This window comes from Aythya fuligula, chromosome 1 (assembly GCF_009819795.1).
Source record: "Aythya fuligula isolate bAytFul2 chromosome 1, bAytFul2.pri, whole genome shotgun sequence".
Taxonomy (NCBI): domain Eukaryota; kingdom Metazoa; phylum Chordata; class Aves; order Anseriformes; family Anatidae; genus Aythya; species Aythya fuligula.
This window is the reverse complement of record NC_045559.1, coordinates 63,115,477-63,139,812: the sequence shown is the minus strand read 5'-3', so window position 1 is coordinate 63,139,812 and position 24,336 is coordinate 63,115,477. Positions and strand designations below refer to the sequence as shown.

Below are 24,336 nucleotides of genomic sequence, written 5' to 3'. Positions count from 1 at the left end.
TTCTTGACTTGTAGCCACAGTAAAAGTTCTTAATACCTGGCATGATTATATAGCCATACGATATATGTTCTCCTTTAGAGAGAACATTCAAATGGCTACATTCCCTAACTTCGCAAGGGTAAAAAAAGACACTTATCATGAGGGGAAAAGGATGGGGGTTGAAGTTGTCTTTCCTTCTGCCATTTTTCTGAACAGAACCACAGAATGCTGGCGGTTGGAAGAGACCTCTGGAGGCTGTCTGGTCCAACCCCCTTCTCAAGCAGGGACACCTAGAGGCTGTGAGAGACTCTAAGTTTAGCAACGTGAAGCAAAAACCAATGTTTTCAGAGCAGCCTTGCAGGAACCATAATTTTTAGCAGTTTACTACTTAATAAGCAGTGATGCGGAACTAAAAACCAAAGAATGGATCGCAATGCCCCTACAACTATCCAAATACCAGATGACAAGGGTAAAAGCTTTTAACTGAAGAAGTAAGTAGCTCTCACTCATAAAACCAATGTTTATAAAATAGGAAGTTAATGAACAATCATCTGTACATAACATTCAGCTGTTATAAAATATAATTTAACAAGTTTTCAGAAATATCCAAACAGAAGACTTACAAACCTCAATATTCAAAACAATACATAAATATTCTGCATGTTCACCCAAGAATTTACAACACCCATGTACAATATAGAATATGAAGTGGTAAGTGCATACATGATGTTCATCTCCCACTTCACCCCAGCACTCTTAAACATTTATTAAAAACAACTGACTTAACCTGAATCGAAACCAATTCCAGTAGAATTATGCTAGTAACAAACCCGTAAGACAGCAGTCTTAAGCTCTGGAAGTGAAAGATTTAGCAAGACTTACACATTAAACTTTCAAATCTAAGAATGTAGTGTTACATATTGCAGTGTTTGAAGTTTGTTTTTTTTTAAAGCACAAGGTAAGGATACAGCACTAAGTTACACATCTAGAAGAGATGAAGAGATTAACAGGAGAAGACAGTAAATCTGCACGCATGTTTGGGGACAATGTAAACTGCATTTGCCACTGACATGACAAATCCAGGGTTACTTTAACAAGGCAACAGCTTTGCCAGTGGGGTCAGCACTGTTTAAGTACCCTTTACCGTTACAGGCTTCAGTGGTCTTCCCCATTTAGCTGCTTTACATGTCCCCATGTACAATTTTCTTTTTGATGCAGCACTTGAAATGAGTCTGGCAACCATCTCTGCACACTGTTACATGTCCTGCAGTAAGAGACAGGGGGAACAGGCTTGTTCAGCTTGGGGAAGTGAAGGCTCCAGGGCATCTAGCAGCAGCCTGCCCATACCTATTAGGGGGCTACCAGGAAGACAGCCAGGCTCTTCCAAGAGAGAAAGGCCACAGGATGAAACAGAATAGGGCCAAACAGGATAGAAGGATATTTTTTTTCCCCCATTACAAGAGCAGTTAAACAGAGGAACAAGTTAGCCTTCACAAGCTCAGATTTCTCCTCTTCAGCTTTTCAAGACTTGCCAGGTAAAGTCCTGATTAAGCTGGTCAGAGCTGACACTGCTTTGGGCAAGAGGCTAGGCTGGAAACTTCCTGGGGTCCCTTCCCACTTGAGCTAGCTTATGATTCTACTTCATCTTTTTGTGGCACGCTTCATGGCCAAGCAGATAAATTACTGCATACAGGCATTAGGGATTTAGGCACCTAAATTTGAGAATTACTCTTTCAACTACACATGAACAAGATTTCTAAATGGATCTGCTCTTCCACAAGCCATATAATCAAGAGAAGAACAGAGATGATTGTCAGATATTATATCTTTTAACATTACTGGATGCAACATATATTATCTTTCATGCAATTTGACCAGAACTTGAAATAGACTAGAAGACCATTTTATTTCTATAACATCTTAAATAAGCGTTGGCTACGACAAGTATTAAGTTATAAACATAGTCCTGCTTGCCTAAACTCATGGGTTTGAAAGTGTCATCAGATCTGTGAGACCTCCCTAGCTAAACCCTGCTATGTCCAAATACAGAATAGCAAAACAGCGTGCTGTCTGCTCTCTGCATGGCTAGAATTACTAGTGTTTTAGAAAGTTTAATGCTGAAATCATACAGGTCTCACTAGAAATTCTACTGCTTCAACAAAGCCAATGAGCATAACTTATAATTGTGATAAGAACACTGCTCCCTCATGTAATAATAAACTCATTCTACATTTCTAAAATTTAATTTAAAAATGACTACAATTGCACAACACATAAACAAACATATTTTCATCTTCTGGAGGCTGCTGGAAGTGTAATGAACTGCATACACCAGAACATAAACTTTGTTGAACTCTGCCATCCTGAGATTCATGTACTCAGACACTGTCTGATCCCACTTCAGTCACAGATAGGCTTATGAGGACTGACATTTTGTTCCTTCTAGTGATTTTCACATAGAGCCAGAGCAAATGAGTATTTGCCCATGTACAAGATTATTTTATTGGTCATAAGCACTGTTCTGAAATGTGTTAAATCACCACAATAATTTCAAAGCTACTTTATGTTTACAGACTGTATTTTTGGATGTGTAAAGCTTCTGTAAACATTTGATAGTAAATAAAGACAGAAAGCTTTAGCATGAGTAACATCAAAAGAAAAGCACCTACAGTTTTCCCTCCAGGCTGAGAAAAAGTACTACACAGTAAAAGGAGATTGTTATTATATAACATATATTTGCACTGCTATTAATGACACTTCCATTTACCAGTTCTCTCTGCTGACTTTTGTCAAAGGGAAGTCCCAACTTTGCAGACACTTCTGTGTAAGTATTAGTATTATGTGTGGGCTTGGTATTTTTAATTGCAACTACCCTCTCAGATTACAAACTCGGAACAGATACTTATTAATACTGGATTCATGTAGGTAGCTAAGATGCTGAAAGATGCTAAACAGTGGCCAAATCTGATCATTCAAAGAGGCTGAAAGATGACAGTGTAATACTGATTATCATTTTAACTTTCCTCTTAATGGTGTATGACCAGTGATGCAAAGGCAGGACTCTTAGCAGAGTCCAGGCTCACATGCAAGGACAGGAATGGTGACGGAGACCTCTGGTGGGAAGAAGGAGAGAAGCAATCTGGAAGTACAAAAGTCACCAGCTATTTCTCTGGAGGTGCTTGTTTTCTGAAGCAGCTCTTCCATCTGTAAACTTTACACTCATACATACACAGACAAAAAATAATCAGTAAATGGTCCACGTCACTTGCTTGATTTTGTTTGATATGACTAGCTGCTCTAAAACATCTCGGGAACGATCTACAAAAGAAAAAAGGAATTTCTTGTTATTCCTTCTGAAAATATATTGAGGGTTCGATCACAATTACACTTGATGTATAGCAGTAGTAATTTCAAACCATTCTGCTCTTTCTCCACTCAAGTAACTGTAAAGCATCACCAAACAGCCAAACGTAAAAAATGTAGATTGGTATTGGGAGAGTAAAGTCTCTTTTTTCCTTTTAGAATTTAATGAATACACTCAAGTGTGATTAACTTCTGTGTCCTGCTTTTCTGCTGTGCTACATTTAGTAGGTTTCATAGAAGCAATACATCTTTCAGAGGGTTAAAGTAGAGGAAACTTCAGTTAGCTAGAATGCAAAACCACACAAGACAGCAAAGAAAGCATTTCTTATTCATATCTGCTTAAGTGGCTTACTCTTTGTACAAGTTTCAATAAATACACAACTGTTGCATTAATGTAAATTAAAATTTAAAACCAACCATTTCAATCACATAAGACTCAGGAAAAGAAAAACTATGGTTTTATTTCAACTTTCTTGAGCATATTTAACAGTGTGTAATGCCAATAGCTTTATCTTTTTATGACTTCATAGGACTTTTAGATTGTTTTGATACAAAATGTTTGGTATGAAAGTAAAAAAATTAGTTTCATATAGAGTATTTATCAATCTATGACGTCTGTTGTCAGGCAAGAAAGAATGGGAAAGTATGTAACATATTTGGAAAACTAAGGATGGAAGAGAGAGCAGCCAGGAACCTTCAGAAAAAGCCATTCTGCACCTGGATCTGCAATTGACCAGTCTTTCCTAATAGCGCTGTAATGACACTATGTTAGTGACAAAAACGTGAGTACAGTCTAAGATAATAGTAAAGATATATTAGGTTGTAATTTTTAAATATGGTAAAATATTTTCCTGAAGTCTTCTCATCCACTTTGGGACCGCATCACCATGCTGAGAGGAAAAGAACAGCAACAGGAAAACTCCCTCTCTGGAGGCTGTCAGGTTTCAAAGCAAAAACTCTCATTTTGCTTTGAAAACTTCAGTGTGCATTTACTATGTTATCTAGCAAGTTATTAGATGTATTGCATGATTTGCAAAGCATAGTATGATTTCCCAGAGAATATATTGTCAGGAAGTCATTACTCTTCCCACTCCCTGCATGATTTGACCCACCTGTTATTAGTGGACATCCATGGAAGAGAAAAATGTGTATCTTTGGACAACAAGTCAGGACTGCTTCCACAGCAACATCAGTCAGATTTACACAGCGCTCCATGTGGATCTCCTATTATGAATACAGTTTAAAAAACAAACAAACAAAACACTATCAGAGAACCCTTAGATTTGGAGGTAGAGCTTTCATCTGCCCAAATATCTTCTGAGATCCCCACCCAGAAGAAATTATGACCTCCTGTTTCTCAGTGCTTTGACCCCTTATATGGTCCTGTAGAGACCAGGAAATGCTGAAGAAAATTATGACAGCTTTTCTATCAAGTATCAAAACTAAAAACATAAAGCTGATTTTTCTCCACATATATATCTCAATATTTGTCAAATGTATATATCATTCAAGACAACTGAAAAAACTCTTCAATGAGATTCTACAGAGTTAGAGATCCATTAGTTTTCCTATGACACACATTCTCCTGCCAATTTGCTGCCCAGGAGAACAGATTCCAGACTGATTTCTGGGTTTTCCCAAAACAGGCACGATTCATTCTCCACTGGAAAAAGTTCTATACAGTAAAAAGTTCCTAAAAGTGCTTCTTCTAAGGCTAGACACTCATTCCCTTTGTTATCATTCTCTCTCCTTTGAGAGAACGTTTTCTTCCAGCATCACATTTGCAGCAATCACTCTTTGGCAGTCTCCGTATCTGAAGTCATCTTCCTTTCTGGTAGTGTTTACCCGTATGGCTTTAACAGGTTATTATCATTTTCTTGGTCTTGTTAAAATGGTTGTTCTTTAGACTACTTTATGGATTCATAAAGACGACATTCAAGAAGAAATGCAAAAAAGGGAATATCAGAGAGAATATTCTTTGTTAAGAATATCTCCCTCTGTATCATGTCTATCCTAAAGGACTTTTAAAAATGTCATCGAGCAGGTACATCCCAGTCTTACATACAGGGAAGTTTTGTCAAGAGACAAAATGGCATGACTGATTTCAGAAGAACTAACGGAAAATTTCAAAGCCAGCATTATGGAATTGTATCATTATATAATAAGGGACAAGAAAGTGTATTTTTTGTACAAACACACTCGTAAGGGCTGTACAATTAGCCACTTTTTAAACAAAGCCTCATTTAAGTTAGAAATCAAAGGTAGAACAATTGATGCAAGAATCCTTAGGCTCTAGCAGATGTAAACAATTTTATTAGACAAACTGAGAGTTTTCACATTAGTTCTATTTATGATCTCACTTTATGTCTCGATAGTAAACATGATAATCAGACACTTTTCATTTTAAAATACTTTCTCTTCCAAAGTTCTGCTATGGTTTTAAACTAAAAGATGGGAGATTTAGACTAGATGTTAGGAGGAAATTCTTTCCTATGAGGGTGGTGAAGCACTGGCACAGGCTGCCCAGAGAGGCTGTGGATGCCCCATCCCTGGAGGTGCTCAAGGCCAGGTTGGATGAGGCCCTGGGCAACCTGGGCTGGTGGGAGGTGTCCCTGCCCATGGCAGAGGAGTTGCAACTAGATGATATTTAAGGTCCCTTCCAACCCAAGCCATTCGATGATTGATTGTATAAAATCTTTTACCTTCTTTACCTCAGCATTGCTTCTCTTTGCCAATCTGCCAAGTTACAGATTCGTGGCAGTCCAGGGAATACTTCGGAATTTCTAGGAAAGGTGACTAAGATATGCAAACTTAATGCCAAAAGGCTTTAAGTTTGCCATGCAGCTGTCTTCTCCACTGGGAAGGTTTAAAGACCTTAATAGTCTGAGGGATTGTCTCATACTCTTTAGCTCTATTTTCTATCATGTCTTCTCTCTCTCCTCCCTTCTGCATGCATTAGAAGTATTTTCCCCATCCCTGGAGTTCCTAGAAGCTTCTGGACTTACTTGTGCCCGCCACCTCAACCTTTTTTTAATACTTATAGATGAAGCATGTCTTATATAAGCTACCTAAGTTATTCTTTTTGATCTAGTACTGCTTCCACAGGCATCCATGCACACCACATCTGAAAGAAAACCTGTACGCTTTCAAAGAAACAGTAGCAACAGCAACATGAGCAGGAAATACCAGAGGCCACATTTCATAACTTGGCAATTTTAATGAAAAGTACAATGTGAACTGATTTTCTGTTGTTTGAAGAAAAAGGGCTTATACATAAGAATATAATTCTCTGTAAATTTTGTATAGTAGTATTACAGAAGTGTTAAGGAATACTGACAGAGCAATTGCACTAATGTTGTTAGAAAATAATTAAAAACTCTAAAAACACCACCAGTTAAAATAAGCAAACGACATTTAGTAGAAGATAACTCATCTTGAAAAGAAACTGTGGTTATCAAAAAACTGATCTGAGGCAGTGGTATCAAAGATACAGAAAATGAGTATTTAATTCATAATCAAAACCAGGGCAAGTGTGTACACAAAGGTTAAAACTGAATAACAAACTTACGTCAGAAGAAATAATAATAATAATAATGCTACTAATAGTAGAAATGCAAGTATTTGCTTTTTTAATTTCCTTGTTTGGTTAAATAGCTTACCTTTAAATTCTTTGAACACACTCCACTCACTAGTGCTATAACACCATCATCTGTTACCTAGAAAAAAGTTATTAACACAACGGATTAAAGCTCAATTTTTCAAACATGGCTATTTTGGAAATGTTTGTATATTAATTTATTCACTTCCTGCAGTCACTGGATACATCTAACATTACTATTTTCTTCCCAACTAAGTTTGTGGAGAAAATTATCCAAGTATGCTTTTTCTTGTCTATTAAGTACTCGCATTATACTGCCATGTGATCCACCCCAGCTTTTCTATTGGGATGTTTCCAACTGTGTAATTATTTTTTAGCTTCACTGGCTCATTTAACAGTGGGTGTACTACTATGGTCTGGCCATGACATTTTTATTTATAAGGCACTTCTGCTCTTCTGCTAGACAAATTTCCCTGCGGTTTTCATGACTGTTAGAAATGTTCTTGAAAGAAGTTCCTCCTTTAGGAAAACAAAAGTAATCACAGCAGCCTTTTATCTGCAGTCTTACTTTTACTCTGATTTTTAACCTGAATCAAACCAGCTATTTAAGACAAAATTCCCTCAAACAAGCAGTCTTAAAGCACTCATCATACGCTTGCACTGAAAGGTTTATTGAAGTGATTGGCTACTGAAAGTCACAAAACGGCAATTACCTGCAAGAGAGAAGAGAAACACAACAGACTTTCTTTTCCTCAGAAAGAACAGTTTACATGTTCTCTTCCAAATTCATTAAACTTGCTCCCCATTTCCCACAAACCTTGTATTAGATGACTGGAATAACAGTCATCAAATATACATAGTGAGGCTTGGCTGAATTTGACAGCTAGAATCCAGAGAGCACGAGCTCCATTTCTGTTTAAGACTTCAGTACTTCCATTGCACAAATTGTCTCCCTGCCTACTGGCCATCTATTGCAAGTCTGCTGTACAGAACTGTAATAGCAGGGGTCAAACCAGTGCAAGTGGAGAATGAACAGGAACATCCTAGTGTGAAGGTACACAAAGGGCTGTAAGAATAGCAGGTATTGTCAGTAGCTTAGCAGGTCATCGAGGTGACAGCACATTTAGCTTCTCAAGACACCCACACCAGGGCACAACGCACAGTAAATGAGTAAATTCTAATAAACCCCATATGTGGGACAGAATGGAGAGACTAATCCCTGTCATTTCTTAAAGGCTATAAAATGGCACATCCAAAACCAGCACATCCTCACAAGCTTAAGAGCAACTTGAGTTAAGTGATGAAGCTTTGATAGCCTGTATCCCTTCTCCTCAACATCAAAACAAACCTTGACCACACTTAGTGGTTGGTGCCTGAACACTGGACAGATCATCTGAATGCTCTCTTGATGACTTTGAGTATATGGTTATGACAGCATGAGGGCATCAAACCACTTCTCATTAAAAACAAAGTCCCCTCACTTCCCTGTAAAGGGAATTAAGCAGTGCTCTACTACTCCTGCGGCGTTGCAGTACTGATTCCTACACTATGACAGCATCCAGCTGAATTGTCTGCAATCCTACAACTACCCATCCTCATCCCATACTGAGGATAAACCACTTACAGTTAGTATCAAGCCACAAATACATCAGCTTCTTGGTACAGACCAGTTGTCACCAACCTCCTGCACAACTAACAATGGCTTACATATTCAGGTACCAGCAGTTAAGAATATAAGCAACCCAGTTGTGTTCTATATGAGAAATGTCTGGACAGGTAAAATAGCTAGCCAGCAACATTCCTGCTTTTGCCAACACATTTTGCAGAGAATTAAACAATCTTGCACAGAATTGTAGTTTGCACAGCACCTTCAGGTAAGATTCTTTCTGCAATTGTTTGCCATATACTGAATCAATGAACTTTACAGAGGAAATGTACTGCTTAATTAGCGCAGGGATTGGGCTTTTGAGCCTGTATTCCTACCTGTTAACACTTCTGGGATTTGGAGCGGAGTAGGAGTACAGTGGAAGGCACAAGGCTTGTGTAAAAACCCTAACTCATCAGAATGGTAACAAGCACACTTACACATAAGCATAAACAGATTCTTTATGCAGTCCCAGGCTAGAGTAGCAGAATTCTTCAGGCCAAGCTTCCATTTATACCTTGTTCATATGCAGGGGATACAGAGCTACACCTCCTCCTAAATTCAATCTTTCCCTTGCCTTTCCCACCCTATGTCGTGTTATTTTTGTACCAGTCCTTGTAACTTCTGCTTATTGTGTTTCATCTCTCTGCAGTCATGAGACAAGACTACTTTTAGGAATAGTTACACCACTCTGTGGCATTTGGCCCCTTTGTAGTCTAGCTTACATCTGTTTCCTTAAGCTTGTAGTGAGTTGTGCCCTTCTTTGACTGCTCATTTACTTCCAACTTCCTCACTGCTTTACTCTTTCACGCAAGTTTGCCAGTTCCACTTATTTTTACTGTTCATTCTGGCACTCAAACACAAGAATATGGTGAGGTCTTGGAATCTCTACAGGCATGAGTCACCCAGGTTCTCCCCCTCAGGCTGCTTATCTGTAACAAGCAATATCACAGGGAAATATTTTAAGCTTACTTCATCGATATTTGTTTCACATATTTCAGTAAAATGAAATTCAGTATTATAGTGTTTTATCACTGATGATCAGGAAGGAACAAAAGATGCTGAAACATCTAGTTATTCAAGAATCTTTCATCTCAAGTAAAACATATACTGGGAAACTTCTCTGTTTCATGTAAAGGAACTGAGGAGGTAGGAAAGGGAACAAAAGCCATCAAATAAGTTTGAAGAGAGTTAAATGATACTAATAAATATTACCAATGAATAGGAAAAAAAGACTTTTGATGCCCTACCTCTGGAAAAACTTAAAGGAGAAGAATAGCCACTAAAATATGAACCTGTTCCGTATTTTCCAAATCTGCACTTCATTAGGAATGCTCCATGTATGACTCACATTCAAGTAATCACTCACTACCACAGCCAACTGCACGCTACACTCCATTATCTCAACAATTCCTTTCATCCACTTCATTATCTGACGATAATTATAAAGCCCGTATTAGTATTGCTGTTGCAGCTGATTCCTTCCTTCTCATGCTAAATACTAACTGCTGTTAAATCCTCTTATCTGTCCTTTCCAACATTTTTAATGTCATTCTTTCCCTGTTGACTCCATAACATAACTCTGACAAGCCATTCAGAAAGCAGAGTTGCTCCTGAGCCAGAACTAGTTATGGAGTCTTTACTCCTACTCCGGGGTTATATTACTCAATATTCTACATTATTATTATTATTCAGGTCAGTTTGTCTTACCTAAAAGATGATGATAATTTTTCCAAGGTTTTACTTTCTTTTTAAGAAGTATTTTATAATTTGAAGACAATGATTGTAATAAATAAAGACACTGAAAAAAAGTCTCCAATATGCAGTGGATTCTAATAAAACATATGTATGGTTAGCTCACATTATATACTGTAATACCGAAAGGTGGTATTTTTCTGGTTACTGACATGCAAAATGCATCTATCTTTTTCTTTAAGAGGAGGAAAGTGGAAACGAACTGTGGTCTTAAACCTTCTTAGGACCAGATCTAAAAAGATCCTGTTTCAAGTTTACCATAAATAAATAAAAAAACAAAAGTTAACCAGCCAACCGTCCCCATAGTTACCTGAGTAGATGAGAAGTCCACACTGTGAAGAAACTTGCAGTTTTCTCCTAGCGCCTGCAGAGAAGCATCCATGATGCCTGAGCAGCTGCCCAAATTCACTATTTGTAAGAACTGGCAGTTGAGTGCAAGAGCGAGAACTCCACTGTCAGTTATGTCGCAGCACCTTTTGAAAGACGCTTCATGCAGGTAGGGACAGGATAAGGCCAGGGCTATGATACCTATCAAAGGAACAGCAATTTAAAGAATTAGTCTTTTTAAATTTAATTATTTTTTTTAGCATAATCACCTTGCTGAAATCAATGTACTGTCCTCTCGTCACTGACTGCTCAACTTTCATCTCATGCCATGCCAGCAAAATTCCGTACAAGGAGAAAGAAAATAATACCAAACACAAGTGGAGACCTGCTAAGTGGCACTGCAGAAGAATGCCAAAGCTGATGGAGATTTCTAAATGCTGAATTCCCTTGCATAGTGCAGAAGGATGCCTGAGGGATGTTATTTATATACAGGAAGTATTATCTCAGCGAGCACATGAAAAAAAGCCACAGGTTTGAGATGCCTCTGGAAATGATGGTGCAGTTGCATCATAGTTCTGATGATACGGCAGGTCTTTCGAGGAACAACGTCCCTGCATACAACCGAAGTATTTCAGTCACCTGGTCAGTATGGTTCCACAGGCAGTAGGTCCAACATGAAGAATGGAAGCATGTGATCATAAAGGCAAGTCACAGAAAAGCTAAAAGATGGGGAAAAAATCAAGTTAAAGAACATTATGCTGTGCTGGAAAATGAGCACATGAAGCTTGTAGAAACAGGAGATCGAGTAGCATGTTGGGACAGCTAGGATGGTGGTGGAGTAAACTGCTTTAGAAGAGAAAGGAGACAATAGGATGGGTTGAAATTAGGAAAACTGAGGAAGAACAAGAAAGTAGAATAAACTGTAAAAAAAAAAAAAAAAAAAAAAAGGATAATTTTATAGATGAAGCAGAAAAAAGGGATAGATATTTTTGGACTTTTTCTGAAATATTTTGGCAGGCCTACGTGCATGGAAGTCCTTGATAAGAAGTACTAAAAATATGACATATGGCCACGAGAGCAAATCCAGAACACGGTATGATATACAGTCTGTAACGAGGTAAGAAACTAAGATGCAGAAAAGAAAACAACTAAGATGCTAAGAAGAAAACAACTCTTACAGGTAGGAGGGAAAAAATCACTGGTCAAGCTGGGATGAACATAACTACTAAATCCTTACTGGGAAAAATCACAGACAACTACGCCAGACTGGTGGCAGACACAGAAAGGTGCACAGACTCAGGGGAACTGAGGTGATACTCTGCTGGCTCCTGAAGGACTCTACTTGCTGGAAGGTCTGGACGCTGGGACACATTCATCGGTAAAGTGTTTTAACTTAAACGGAATCTGCTTGAATAACTGGGGGCGCTGCATCAGACAAGAAAAAAAAAACAGAACTGTGCACTGTAGAGTGACTGCCCCACAGGGCACAGCCCCACAGCACCTGAGCTGAGCGAGCAGAGCAGATTGATGGTAGTACTTCGTCTCACTGACAGTCCAGCAAGCATTAGGCAGAAAAAGCAAGGTAACAGGTCATGTCCAAGGCGATTTTAAGAAATCCAAACAATAGTTCAGAAGCAGGACAGGAACCATGCACACCTACGGCAGAGCTCTGGCCAGGACTGAGGGCCCATGGGCAGCTGGTTGTTGCAGCTGAGACTGGGCATGGCCACTAAGGTCTGTTGGTGCCCTCAGGAGCCTGAGGGCTCGCAACACACAGAACATTTACACAGAAGTGTCAGGAGGTAGCCAACAACATAAAAATACATGAAATACAGATGCAATTCATGAAAGGAATTTATTTCAGAGATCATGGAAACATGATTCCAGCTCTACAAAAAAATTACCTAATTTCTGGATAGAAATTAAAGTTGAACACAATTAAGATATTTTACTGCATAACTTTAAAAAAAGGTGGATGAAATAGTATTTGAGTCAGAATTACTTTGCAGAGAATGGTAGAAAAGACAGTAAGGGGAGATGAATTTAGATAGAGAAACAAGAACTAGTGAATACTATATTAAAAGAAACATGCTCCACATGCAACCTACAGAGCAAATGTTTGCTAGTAACGACAGTGCTCAGATATTCATGGATGCGGTAGACAGGTTTCTTAAGAAAAAAAAGTTACCAAATTATTAAGAGGTAACACTTTAAACTGTTTGCATGCACATTTGAATAAGAATTGTTTCAGCTTAAATTAAAATCTTTGTAACTCTGATTTGCAGTTAAAAAAGAGCTCAGTTTGTAAGCAGGAAAGTTGGTAAAGTTGAATGGACTAGAAGCTTGTGAATAAAGAACTAGTCTTCCCAGTATTATTTACAAAGTAATCAGGAGTCTCCAAATAGAGGAAAAACACACACAAAGAGCTCTATGCTTAGCTGGTATCTTAAGAAATTTACTAGGTAGCAGCAGACAGATGAAAGCATGGTTGGAAGACCATCACAAACTGTATCTTCATGGTCAAAAAGCATTAACAATGAGGTGACATTAAATTCAGTCAACAAAATTAACTAAAAAAAAAAGTTTAACCTAATATTTAAGTAGAAAGATAAGAAAATAAGCATGCAGTGGTAAGAAAATACAGACAAGGCTGATCTAAAGCAAGGAATATATTAACTCAAAAATAAATTAATACTTTGCTTCTATTTTCAATAAGGTTGAGTTAATGATGGAACAAAAGAGTAAGTATAATGAAAAGACAGAACTAAACTTGTGGGAAATAAAACTCAGCAAACTGTATTCTTTCAAGCCAATAGCTCCTGACACAACTTCAGACTGAAATCCCAAATCTTAAAGCAAGTTAAGTCTTTCACGTCAGGGGAGATGCTGTAAGCTTGCTTACTAAAGAACAAATATATTTAATTAACGTGGGGGAAAAAAGTAATCTAGGAATTCACAAGCCTGAAACTTCAACCCCAGTGGTACTGGAAGGGCTCTGGAACAAATTTTGAGGAAGGAATAATTAAGATGAAGCGGCAAATATGATCCAAAGCACATAGTTTTTATCAGAAAACCAGAGTTGCAGTAACCTGATAGCTCTCTTTTGTAAAATAATCCGTGCTCGAGGCCTATAATTTACACAGTTGAAGGTACTTTTAATTAGTATTGGTGTGACATTGGGGAGTTCTTAAAGCAATATTTACCCTAGATGTTTCTGCAATTTTCTCCAATCTAACAAGAAAAATAAAACAGAAACAGGATCCCACTTATCTGGCAGAGATAACATACCTTCTGAAGTGATTCCCAATCTGTTTTCTTTGCAAGAATTTAAGTTGATTTTTTTCAATTGCTTGCAGTTATAAAGCTGCAACAATGCGTTATCTGAAATATCACAGTCTCGGAGGTCTAGGGACTCCACAGCAGGATGCAATACCTGGAACAGAAACCTACCATTTCAGTCAAATTCTGCTGTGTCATACACCATGCATATTTTAAAGCTGAAATAGCTGTACTGTTAGACATCACACAGAACTCTTAAAATACTCACTAGAGCATGGGGTTACCAGTCCTGACAACTAAATCTCTAGAGAAAATATGCTACATTTGCCACAACAGTATGAATGTTCAGCTTGTGATCACATCTAGAGTAGGAACCCATTAACACAACTATTTAAGCAGCGTAAGTACTATTCTGATGGTACAATTGTTAACATTGGTACTTCAGCCAGCACAGATACGTTTACCAAAGATAATATCCTCAGACTTACTAGCAGAACTCTGATGGCAGAAAACTGAAGTGTAAATACTAATTGCAATCAAATCTTAAATCTGCCTAAGAGATAAGGGCAAGCTTCAAAGCTATTTTACTCCAGAGTATTTTTCTCAACTACACACACACTCTTTCTTATAAACAAGCAAACTCGTTACGATACCATGAGGATGTTTCAAATACTCATAAAATAGGCTCTTCAAATCCCACAAGACCACAGGTCTTCTCTTCCCCAAGAGTGCATTTATAGAGCTTACACCTGAAGTGATGGAAGCCTTCAGATTTTAGTAATAGCCACATATCTTACCTTTAATTTCAGTTTTGAGGATTCTCACTATTTTTTTATTACATAATATTAATAGCCCCCCTTTTCCATGCCACGTGTCACTGTGCAAACAGTCTGTATCTTTTCTGACCTAAAGGTAAATGTTAGGTCAAGTTTTGACATCACCTTGTGTTACTCCCTTCAGCTTGTCATTCCCTTCCTTATCTCACAAAGATAAAAGCATATGGTAAATCTCCATATGCAAGGAAAGGTAAGAGCACAGCTGACTAGCTTGCTAAAGACCTACTCCTTTCTCAGCTTCACCATTCTGAACAGATACTACAAAGATATTATAAGGAATACTGCTCTTCTGTTGTACAAATATACAAGGTGCTAAAGTCAAGCAAGCCTTCTGAAAAAAGCAAAAAACTTTCAGTACACTGTAATTGCAAAATGAAAGGCAGACATAAGTGAGGGTTGACAACTTTTTTCCTCAAATGCCAGAAGCCCCAAACATGTTTCTTTATGCCATAAAACCTCCCACATATCCCATAATAGGCTTCTGAGTAGTTTTCACAAGAGTAACAATTCCTATCTCATTCATTTTTCTGGATTTGTATTTAATGAACAAATACAGACAAAACCAGAAAAGACGTGTTTGAAGCCTAAGTGATCCCAAAAATTTATTCAAGGTACTTTCCCTGACTGTTGGCTTTCTTTCACAGTTCCAAATTGCCTAAGACACAGTAAAAGTGAGCAAACCACTGATTCTCACGTGAGAAATCCTGTAAGAGATTAAGACTGCAAAAGGGGAAAAAGAACCATTAGATCAATTCTAAATTCTAAATGAAAAGCAACATTACTCTAACATCGTCTTTTTAGAGTAGCTAGAGTATGAGTTTCCCTATCCAATGATTTTTCACATGTTCAGTTATTACTTAAAGGTTTGCTTACTTTTGTTATGCACAGATTCATATTCATTGAACACATATACTAAAATCTAATTTGTCCCAAAGAGGTGGAATTAAGATAGAGTTAAGGATTGCTTTGATGCACAGGAGATTAAAGTACAGACACTTCTCGTGGACAAATGCTGAAGTGTTTTACGTATCTTTATGGTAAAATTGAGCTGTAATAAGGAGTTTAAGCATACACGCCATGGAAAGCTGCTTCAAGCAAAAAGCAGAGTAAAGAAAAAAAAGATGATAGCACCAAACTGTGCAAGAGCAGCAAGGTAAGAGATGAACAGAACCTTATAAATAAGTGCAGGCGAACAGAATTTCAACTGCAAGAAGTTTAAACCTTAAATAAAATGCTGGACAACACAAAAGAAAGGATGCATGTAAAGGAAATGAGACAACATAGCTTGGAAAAATCCAAGAGAACAGATCTATCCATAATACTGTGGAAATTATAAAACAAAAGTGCAGGAGGGAAGCAGTAGCAGAAACAGAACATTCCTTATCCATATGGAGGCCAAATCGTGACGTTGCAAATGTACAGAACATGAAATGCCTAGGTTATGTATGATGCAAGCAAGGAACAGTAAGAGCTAAACATAGGGTGGTTTTGCTACACTGAACAAGAACAATATCTGCAAGATGAAAGAACAGGAAAGCTGAAGAACAAAACAGTGTGGAAAAACAGTAGGAAATCAGAATCATAAAGGTGGCTAGCATTTAAAGAAGAGTCCAAATGAGAAAAATAAACCTGGAAACTGTTAGGAAAGAAGGCTAGTATATGCCGTGTTCAAGAAAAGTTATTACAGGTAAGGAGAGGAGAGAATTGCAGGAAACTGCAGGAACAGAGAAAGGAAAAACATATGAGAAAAAGAACCACAATAGAATATCCAAGTAGCAGATGGAAAATAGGGTTCCTAGAGAAGGCAGTGATCAACAGCTAAATGAAGACAAAGACAGATGAGATTTTGCAGAGCCAGACAAAAAAAAAAAAAAGTAACTTAAGATATCCTCAGTCTGGGAAATAACTGGATAGTTTAACTTTTTTTGTGTATGTATACACAGTCATATGGTTATAATTATACGCATATCTTAGGATGCTTAGAAAGGAAAACTTGCTAAAAATGTAGCCACAATCAAATTTTGTCAACACAAACTTGACAAAATATGATAAAGAATGCAATGACTCTGTTGAAGAACTTACTTCCCCCCCCCCCCAATTAAAAATGGTGCATCCTAAAGATACAATGTTTTGTTGCAAGTTTTCCCACACTACTTCACTACTTAAGATTCTGGCCAATCTCGGTTTCACTATTTTGACTCTGAGAAACTGATACTGTTTGCTGCTTACAGGTTACGGGTAAATGCAGGAATGAACAGGGAGTTGTTCATTTCCTTTTTCACCAAGGTCAACCTTTAGCTCGCCTCATTTCTCACAACTCCCTATGAAACTAAACGAGATAACAAGACAGATACCACAACAGATGTGTCCCTCAATTTACAGCTGAAGAAAAGTCATTAACTAGTTTCATTTTGAAACACTGACAGACATCAATGAGCAAAAGGAATGAGAGAATGTGAACCATTTATTTCTAGCCCTAGCACAATTTTATTTCAAATAATCAAGATTTAAATAAATTATATTGAGATCACGTGCTTAATGTCAAGAACGTAATAGAACCCTAACAACTTCCTGAAATCCTTTAATTATAAAATTACGCACTGGCTTTTTGAAACATACTATTCTCAATAACAAACTGGTTTACAACAGTCTAGTTTCTAGTACTAAATAGGGGTGATGTAAGTTTGCTGATTACACAGAAGTCAGTTACCTCTTACTGGAGGGTGGGAGAACGTTTTGCATTTACTTGTCACTAAAATCATTATTTCTAATACAGAACTATTAGCATTACAGGGTGTAGGAAAAAGGAACAGAAAAAGGTGAAGATATGGACAGTGTAAGGAGCCCTGAATTTATCCATTGCCTCACATAAAGAATTGTATTTAATTTATCCTCATGTATTTACTACCAGACTACAGTTCTGAATGGATTCTTACCTCGCCGATATTTGAATCTGTTATTTGCCCTTGCATGCTCATTAATTTAATTAGTTTATCTTTTATGTTGGGCGGCAACGGCTTGATATCTGCAATGTATCTGGAAACGTTCTTTGTCAAACACTGAATGCACCTGAAATAAAGGAAAGATACAGTACAGTCAGACAAGGCATTACATATTATAGCAATCAAGCCTTAATATGTCGAATTTTGCATCCAACTGTGCTGCTTCCAAACCTTATCAGGTCGAGCTGTTCCCTGCTACCACCAATTCAGTTATTGCCCTTTTGGGTCAAGCAGCTCGTCCTTCCACCCAAGTGCTCCGCTCCCAAACAACTGCAGGCAAAATTCAGCCTCATTCGCTTCCCTCACCAACAATGCTCACCAAAACGAGTTTGCTGGTAGCACATTTGTGAGCCCTAAGAAAAGTCCTTTCACCAGGTGAACCTCCAGAGAGGGGGCAATAAAAGCTTTAGTTCATAGAGCTGCCTCCAGGGAAGGGACATCTTTCACCTCAGTTACAAAAGCAAAGATTAAGGAGATTACATTCTCTGCTGTAATATTTTGTTCACCCTAGTTCACAGTAATCTCTTAACATGAATGGTGCTGTGTAGCCCAATGCTTAACCCTTCTAACCTTCTGCTTAAAACTAAATCTGACAGCAGAGGACTGGAAACTGTCACCTGAGGCATGCATTTTTCAGTCTTCGTAGGGGCCAGAAAGTTACAGATCAACGAGCCTGTGGTCTACAAAGTGGGTTAGTCAGATAAAAACCTAGTGGGCACACAGAAAATATAATGTATAGGGGAAAATGAATCCACAAGGAGTTTTACAAGGCATTCAAAAAGCCTCAGCAACATTTCGTTAAGAAACTAAGCTGCCCTGGGATGAGAAGGAAGGTTCTTGCACAGAGGAACAGCTGGTTGAAATCCTATTGCAATCAGAAAGATTAGTTGGTTTGACTCAGTACAGCCTCTTTTTTTTTGGCCTCTTTCCCCCTCCTCCAATATGCTTGTTCTTCAGAATGATTTATCAACCTGAATCATGCTCACCAGGCTAAAGATTTTGAACAAAAAGTAACAATACACACTCCTCCATCTGCACTTTCTGTACCCATGACATCCTGCTCTGCCTGCACTTTTTGCACTCAAGGGCCCCAACTATTTCTCTGTTCTGAGCAATCAGGTCCCCTGGCCATATACCAAAACTTACACAAAGTTTCCACCAGGACATACTGCTCCATCAGACATTGCAAACTAATCTCAAAGACACACAGGGCTGAAGCACTTACCTGAAACAGAAAGACTGAATAGAAAAATGTTTTAACTGGCCTACTAGCTCTGCAGAATGCTGGATAATGCTTTAAGATTCGGTTTGAAATCCTCTACTGCCCCTAGAACTTTATCCGCGTGAATGCAAAAGGGATCGTTTCAGTCACTATACAATATTAAGAGACTCCATCTGGAACAGAGCTTTTTGGAGAAAACATGGAGAACTTCACTTAGGCGTAATAAAACAGAGCCCAGTATTATCCAGATATGCATGTAACAGCACCTATGTGGCACATCTGAAATAATGATTTTCAAGGTCCGATACACAGAGGTGTAATCTCTTACACAACACTGAGTACTATAGAGGGACACCAATCACACAATCCTGTCTTTTTAAGACTCCTAAGGCACTGTCATGTATCATAGGATACATAAAATGGTAGTGTCCCAAGTTCTGGGACTGCAAATGACAATCACAGGCTCACTGAAACACCGGAGACAATCCCGGGAAGAGCTTATGAATGCTTCTAAGCACTTAGAACCATCACCACTCACTTGTACGCTCCAAAACAACCGCTAGTCCTTAGAGAAGCAATCACAGCTCTCTGAAGGAAGAGTTTATTTTCAAAACCAAAGTCCCTAGGTAAGTGAGGAACATAAACTAGCATGAATCTAACCAACATCCAGGGAGAAAGGGAAAGGTAACATTTTGACTTGGTAGTGCCAAGACTTTAAAAAGCATTACAGGAGAGCAAAACGAAAATTGAGGAAGGCCAGCACCCCACCATGCCCTGTTGCTTCGAAACATTAGTCCACATAAGCAATGGTGTGCTTTGAATCGACAGTTCTGTTATCTACTGATGATAGATACCGGAATCAAATTCCCTACCCTGACTTTTATTTTTAAATCCAATGCACAAATTTTGAAAGGAAACATTACTGCCCTACAAACTGTTCTGCATTTGTAGAATGAGCACTTTCCTATTAACCCCCCCTTACTTGGAGCAATGTGGAGCACCTCCTGTAACTGCACGGAAACTCTCTCAGCCTGGGCTTTGTCACCTGGGTGCATGCAGCAACAACAAAGATCGGTAAGTAAATAGTATAACATATTCACCTGGCAGACAGACTGTTCCCAGTCTGAATTAAAAGTAAAACCAAAAACCATTGATCCTGTTTTCCATGGGCAAGGAGAACTGAGCAGTGCATTACTCCTGCAATGACCCGATAAAAGGCAACTTGTGTACAAAGTGCTAAAAACGTATTTTTCCAAAAACGTCAAGGGGTGCAAAACAGAAAAGGTCTATGAACTTTAAACTTACCGGGGTAAATGTGTATTTCCAATATATAAAACAGAAATTAAATCTTTATAGCTAATTATTCTACAAACAGTTTAGCTTACATCAAGGTACACCTTACATTAAGTTATATCATATGGAAAAGAATAGCAGAATTGATGACAGAAGTGGGATGCATCAGAAGAAACAAACCAGGAGAATGGACACTAAAATAGATGACAAAATAGATGTATCTGTCCTGCACTGTTTTGGATCAGGTAATTTATATTCATAGCAAGACCATAAAGCGAGCTTTGTTCTGAAACTGAAGCTCTGCTCCTGCACTCAGTTTTCATTCACGCAGCTGTACCCATCTGCAACTGTTCTGATACCTTCCTTCAGGTCTTAGTCTTCAAAACCTCTGACAGGTTGGGCAAAGCACTAACCTGCAATAGGCTGGCCACCTGCTACTGACATCTGTTACACAGGAGCTATCTACAAATGATACAGGGAAACAGCCACATCTGAGCAGTACTTAACTTCATGTGCAGAGCACTTCTTTATCATGCAGTGACAATCTTAATTAAAACACCTTTAAATCTGTTGTTTGATCTGCATTGCTCTGAGGCTCGTTTTTGATTGTAGAAACTCTCTTGGTTCTGAGTTCATGTCTGGGCATTAACAAGTCATCTCTTAACACCTGCCAGGGCTCTGAGAGCCTTGTAACATCCTCCTAGAAGTATGAGAACCAGAGCTGTTATCTGCCCCAGCTGCCTTCACTTCTGCCATAAACGTTGTTGCTGCCAGGCATCCTCCCTCCTTGCCAGGACCTGAAACTCCTACGCTGTCAGTTTTCAGCCAAGCATAACCACGTACACCAACCACAATTTTGGTTCACATCAATGTGCCGGCCTTTAGACTGCATCGGCTGGGAGCGCACATGTTAGCCGGGCATTTCTCACCTTGGGAATAGTAACTCCAAAAAGCAGAAGCTACTATAGAAGCTACTATAACTTGAGGGGCAAGAAAAAAGTTTCTAAGTATTTCCCCTATGATGCTGTTGTGCAAGTGAGCTCTGGAGTGCTAAATGCTCTTTTGGGGTGGGGGGAATAGGGCAGCAAGCAGCAGGCACCAAGAATCAAAAGAAACACCTGTATGAATGCACTTTCAGGTTTGGAGATGTTAAAAATAATGCCCTTATTGAAGGGACTACCACACACAGGTCTGTTTCAGTTCTTCGTTTCTGCTAGTTAAAACAACAAGCTTAAAGGTTAGCCTTAAAGCAAGAAGCTTAAAGTGAAGATGGCCATCACCTGATCAGTGTAAGACACTAAACAATACACTAAAATTAATTACATTTTTAAAAACAAATCTGTGTATTAGTTTCAAGTACTGATCTTACTGGTATAATAGTTGTAATATTAATAGAGGAAATTGCTACAGCACTACTAATAAAGGAGCATAAAAAAAGGTTAGTATCCAGTCAGAAGTAGAAATCGTTGAGAGTATCAAGCTTCACAGTACCTGTAAAGAGAAATTACTAGGTCTAAGGTATAAAGCTAATCACGAGAACATAAGCATGTAATGTAATACATTATACAAAGAATAAGGAACAAGAGAACTGTGGCTGTTCAAGCTTTGAAAAAAGTAAGATAACTGATTTTTATCAGCAGATCAGCTATTATTACACATCACTCAAACAGAATGTGAAGTCCAAACAGCAGGTGAAAAGTCTAACCCCAGCCCTCTTGTCCATCCAACCTTTAACTGTGCCTTCCTCATGCCGACTCTAAAACCCGCAGTTGCACAGCAAGCTGTTCAGCAACTGATCTGAACGAAAATCCGACTCAATGCAACATTCCTTTACTTATCAGCAGATACAATGAATAGCTGCTTGCTTCTTAGAAAATCTTATCAAAGCCCAAAAGACCACCACAACTGTGAACCTCACCACTGATGTGGTCTGTGCAGCATGCTGATCAATGTGAAGGGGCTTGTCTGACACTGTGACAGCAGCCAGTGTTCCCAGCACCTCACAGCTTGTAGGGTTACTATCTTGTCTTCTACTACTTTAAACAATAAACCAGTTAACTAGACTTGAGTGTCCACACCTACTGAGATCTCAAAAGAACCAGCACCTCCTTGGTGTAAAACAGCACCCTACCTTTGGCTAGGGTGAGTCAAATAACCTTTCTGAGTCTTTCTACTGAGCTGTGTGTGCACCTACCATGCTAACAGCCCTTTTCTTGTGATGGCTGTCGATTGAGTTGCATAAAAGAATGGGCAAGCAGTCCTTTGTCACAAAGTGCACATCTGGTATGTGCTAAACATATACTTATCATACAACATGTACATTTTAGCCACAGAGTAAACGAACAATTTCTGGGAAGCTAGAGTCATCCAAATGGAAGCACATTGTGACCATATATTGTAGTACATAGAAATAATTGCATCTAAAAAGAAAATACAAGCTTAATTTTTGTGTCCCTTGTGCATGTTAAGGGACTAACCCAGCTGCATTTGAATAGCGACCTGCAATTTTAGACTGACTACTTACTTCAAATTTGCAGAAAATACTCCAAAACCAATGTAGATATATGGAAATCGAGCTATGTCAAACCTCCAATTACTTTTAACTGTCTCTTGCCACAGAGTTTGAAGTTCAACTTGAGTGAAAAGGATATTAATTGCATTCTTATTTAAAAAAATGGCAGATGTTTTCAGAGTGCATTACTGATTTGAAACATAAAGAATGAACCATTTACATTATGTTTTCACTATTGTTGCACCCTGCATGATACCATAAAACATTTACTGGCTATACCAGGGCAATTATAATCTTATCTCCAGTGTCCTTAAAGAAGAGTAAGTCTATCATTTACTATCTATTTGCTTCATCTGTCAAACCAAGCATTTTAGCCCCATCCTTTCTCTAACTCCCTCCTAAACACCAAGGAGCCTGATGGAACAAAAACCCAAAGCAAACCACCGTGCAGGGGTCTCAGCAGAGCGCAGAGGTGCTCTGCCAGCCCTCCACACACAGACTTGTGTAGGACCATCCTGACTGTCACCTCCTGCCAGTCGTCTGTCACCCTCCCTGCCCACCTCCCAGCCCCCAGAGCCTTGCCAAGAGCCCTGTCACCCCTTTATCTCCACGCCCGCCCCGAGGGAGGGCAGCGGCCAGAGGACCGGCCCTCGTCCCGCCGGCCTCCCCCGGCACTCACAGGTCCAGGAGGAGCTGGACGTCCCCGCCGGCACCGTCCCAGCCGCCGCTGAGGCGGCTCATGGCGGCGGCGGGGCACGGGGAGCCGCGGCGGCCCAGCGGCTCCGGGGAACGGTGCCGAAATGGCGGCGGCTGCCTCGGGGAGGCGGGCATGATGGGAGATGTAGTCCCGCTGCGGGCGGCTCGGCTTCGCCACATGGAGTCGGCTGAGAGACTGTTAAAACCCCCAAACAGCGAGAGGAGCGTTTAATTTTTAAGCACGCAGTGTTTTCCCCAGCCTACACGAAGTATGGGGGACCTTGGGTAGGTTAGAAGGCTTTGGGCGAGGTGCCACAGCTTTTGTAACCGCGTTCTTTACAAACACATTTCCCTCATTTTTACGCTTGGTGAAGTCATGGCACTGAAACACAGCAACACCATAAAGTAGGTATGTGGTTTATTTCTGCGCTAGGCGCATGTGGGATAGCTCCCAAAGGTACACACAATTCACTCAATCGCATTCTTTTATCCCCTAAATATTACATATGCATTAAGTTTCACAGCACATCTATGCATATTCATTTCCTTGCTCTGCCTAGCCCCACTTCATACACTAATTATCTTACCAGTCCTTCTGCACTTGCATAGTACTTTCTGGTGGTCATCGGGATGAAGTAAGACATCTTCATCAGAGCTGAATTTTTCACCTCATCTCCTTGTGCATGCTCTCTGAGCCCTAGGTCACAGTCCAGAACATAGGGTTGGTTTGATCTGGTTCTCGGGGCCCCAGGGGCTCCTGTTATCTTGAGGTCTTGCAACTTCGGCATCCCTCATCCTGTCCTTTTACAAACAATCCCCCTTATCTCTG

The 24,336-nt window shown here is 39.2% G+C and overlaps 1 protein-coding gene across 1 annotated transcript; it reads right to left on the bottom strand.

The window, feature by feature from the left end:
* Window positions 1-481: 481 nt before the first annotated feature.
* AMN1 (antagonist of mitotic exit network 1 homolog) lies at window positions 482-23,592 on the bottom strand. Its single transcript, XM_032197192.1, has 7 exons — window positions 23,491-23,592; window positions 17,719-17,851; window positions 13,956-14,100; window positions 10,651-10,868; window positions 7,002-7,058; window positions 4,455-4,566; window positions 482-3,297 (listed from the first exon to the last, which is right to left on the bottom strand). Exons 1-7 carry the CDS (start codon window positions 23,550-23,552, stop codon window positions 3,224-3,226), a joined length of 801 nt encoding a protein of 266 aa, XP_032053083.1. The 5' UTR covers window positions 23,553-23,592; the 3' UTR covers window positions 482-3,223.
* Between the last annotated feature and the right edge of the window lie 744 nt (window positions 23,593-24,336).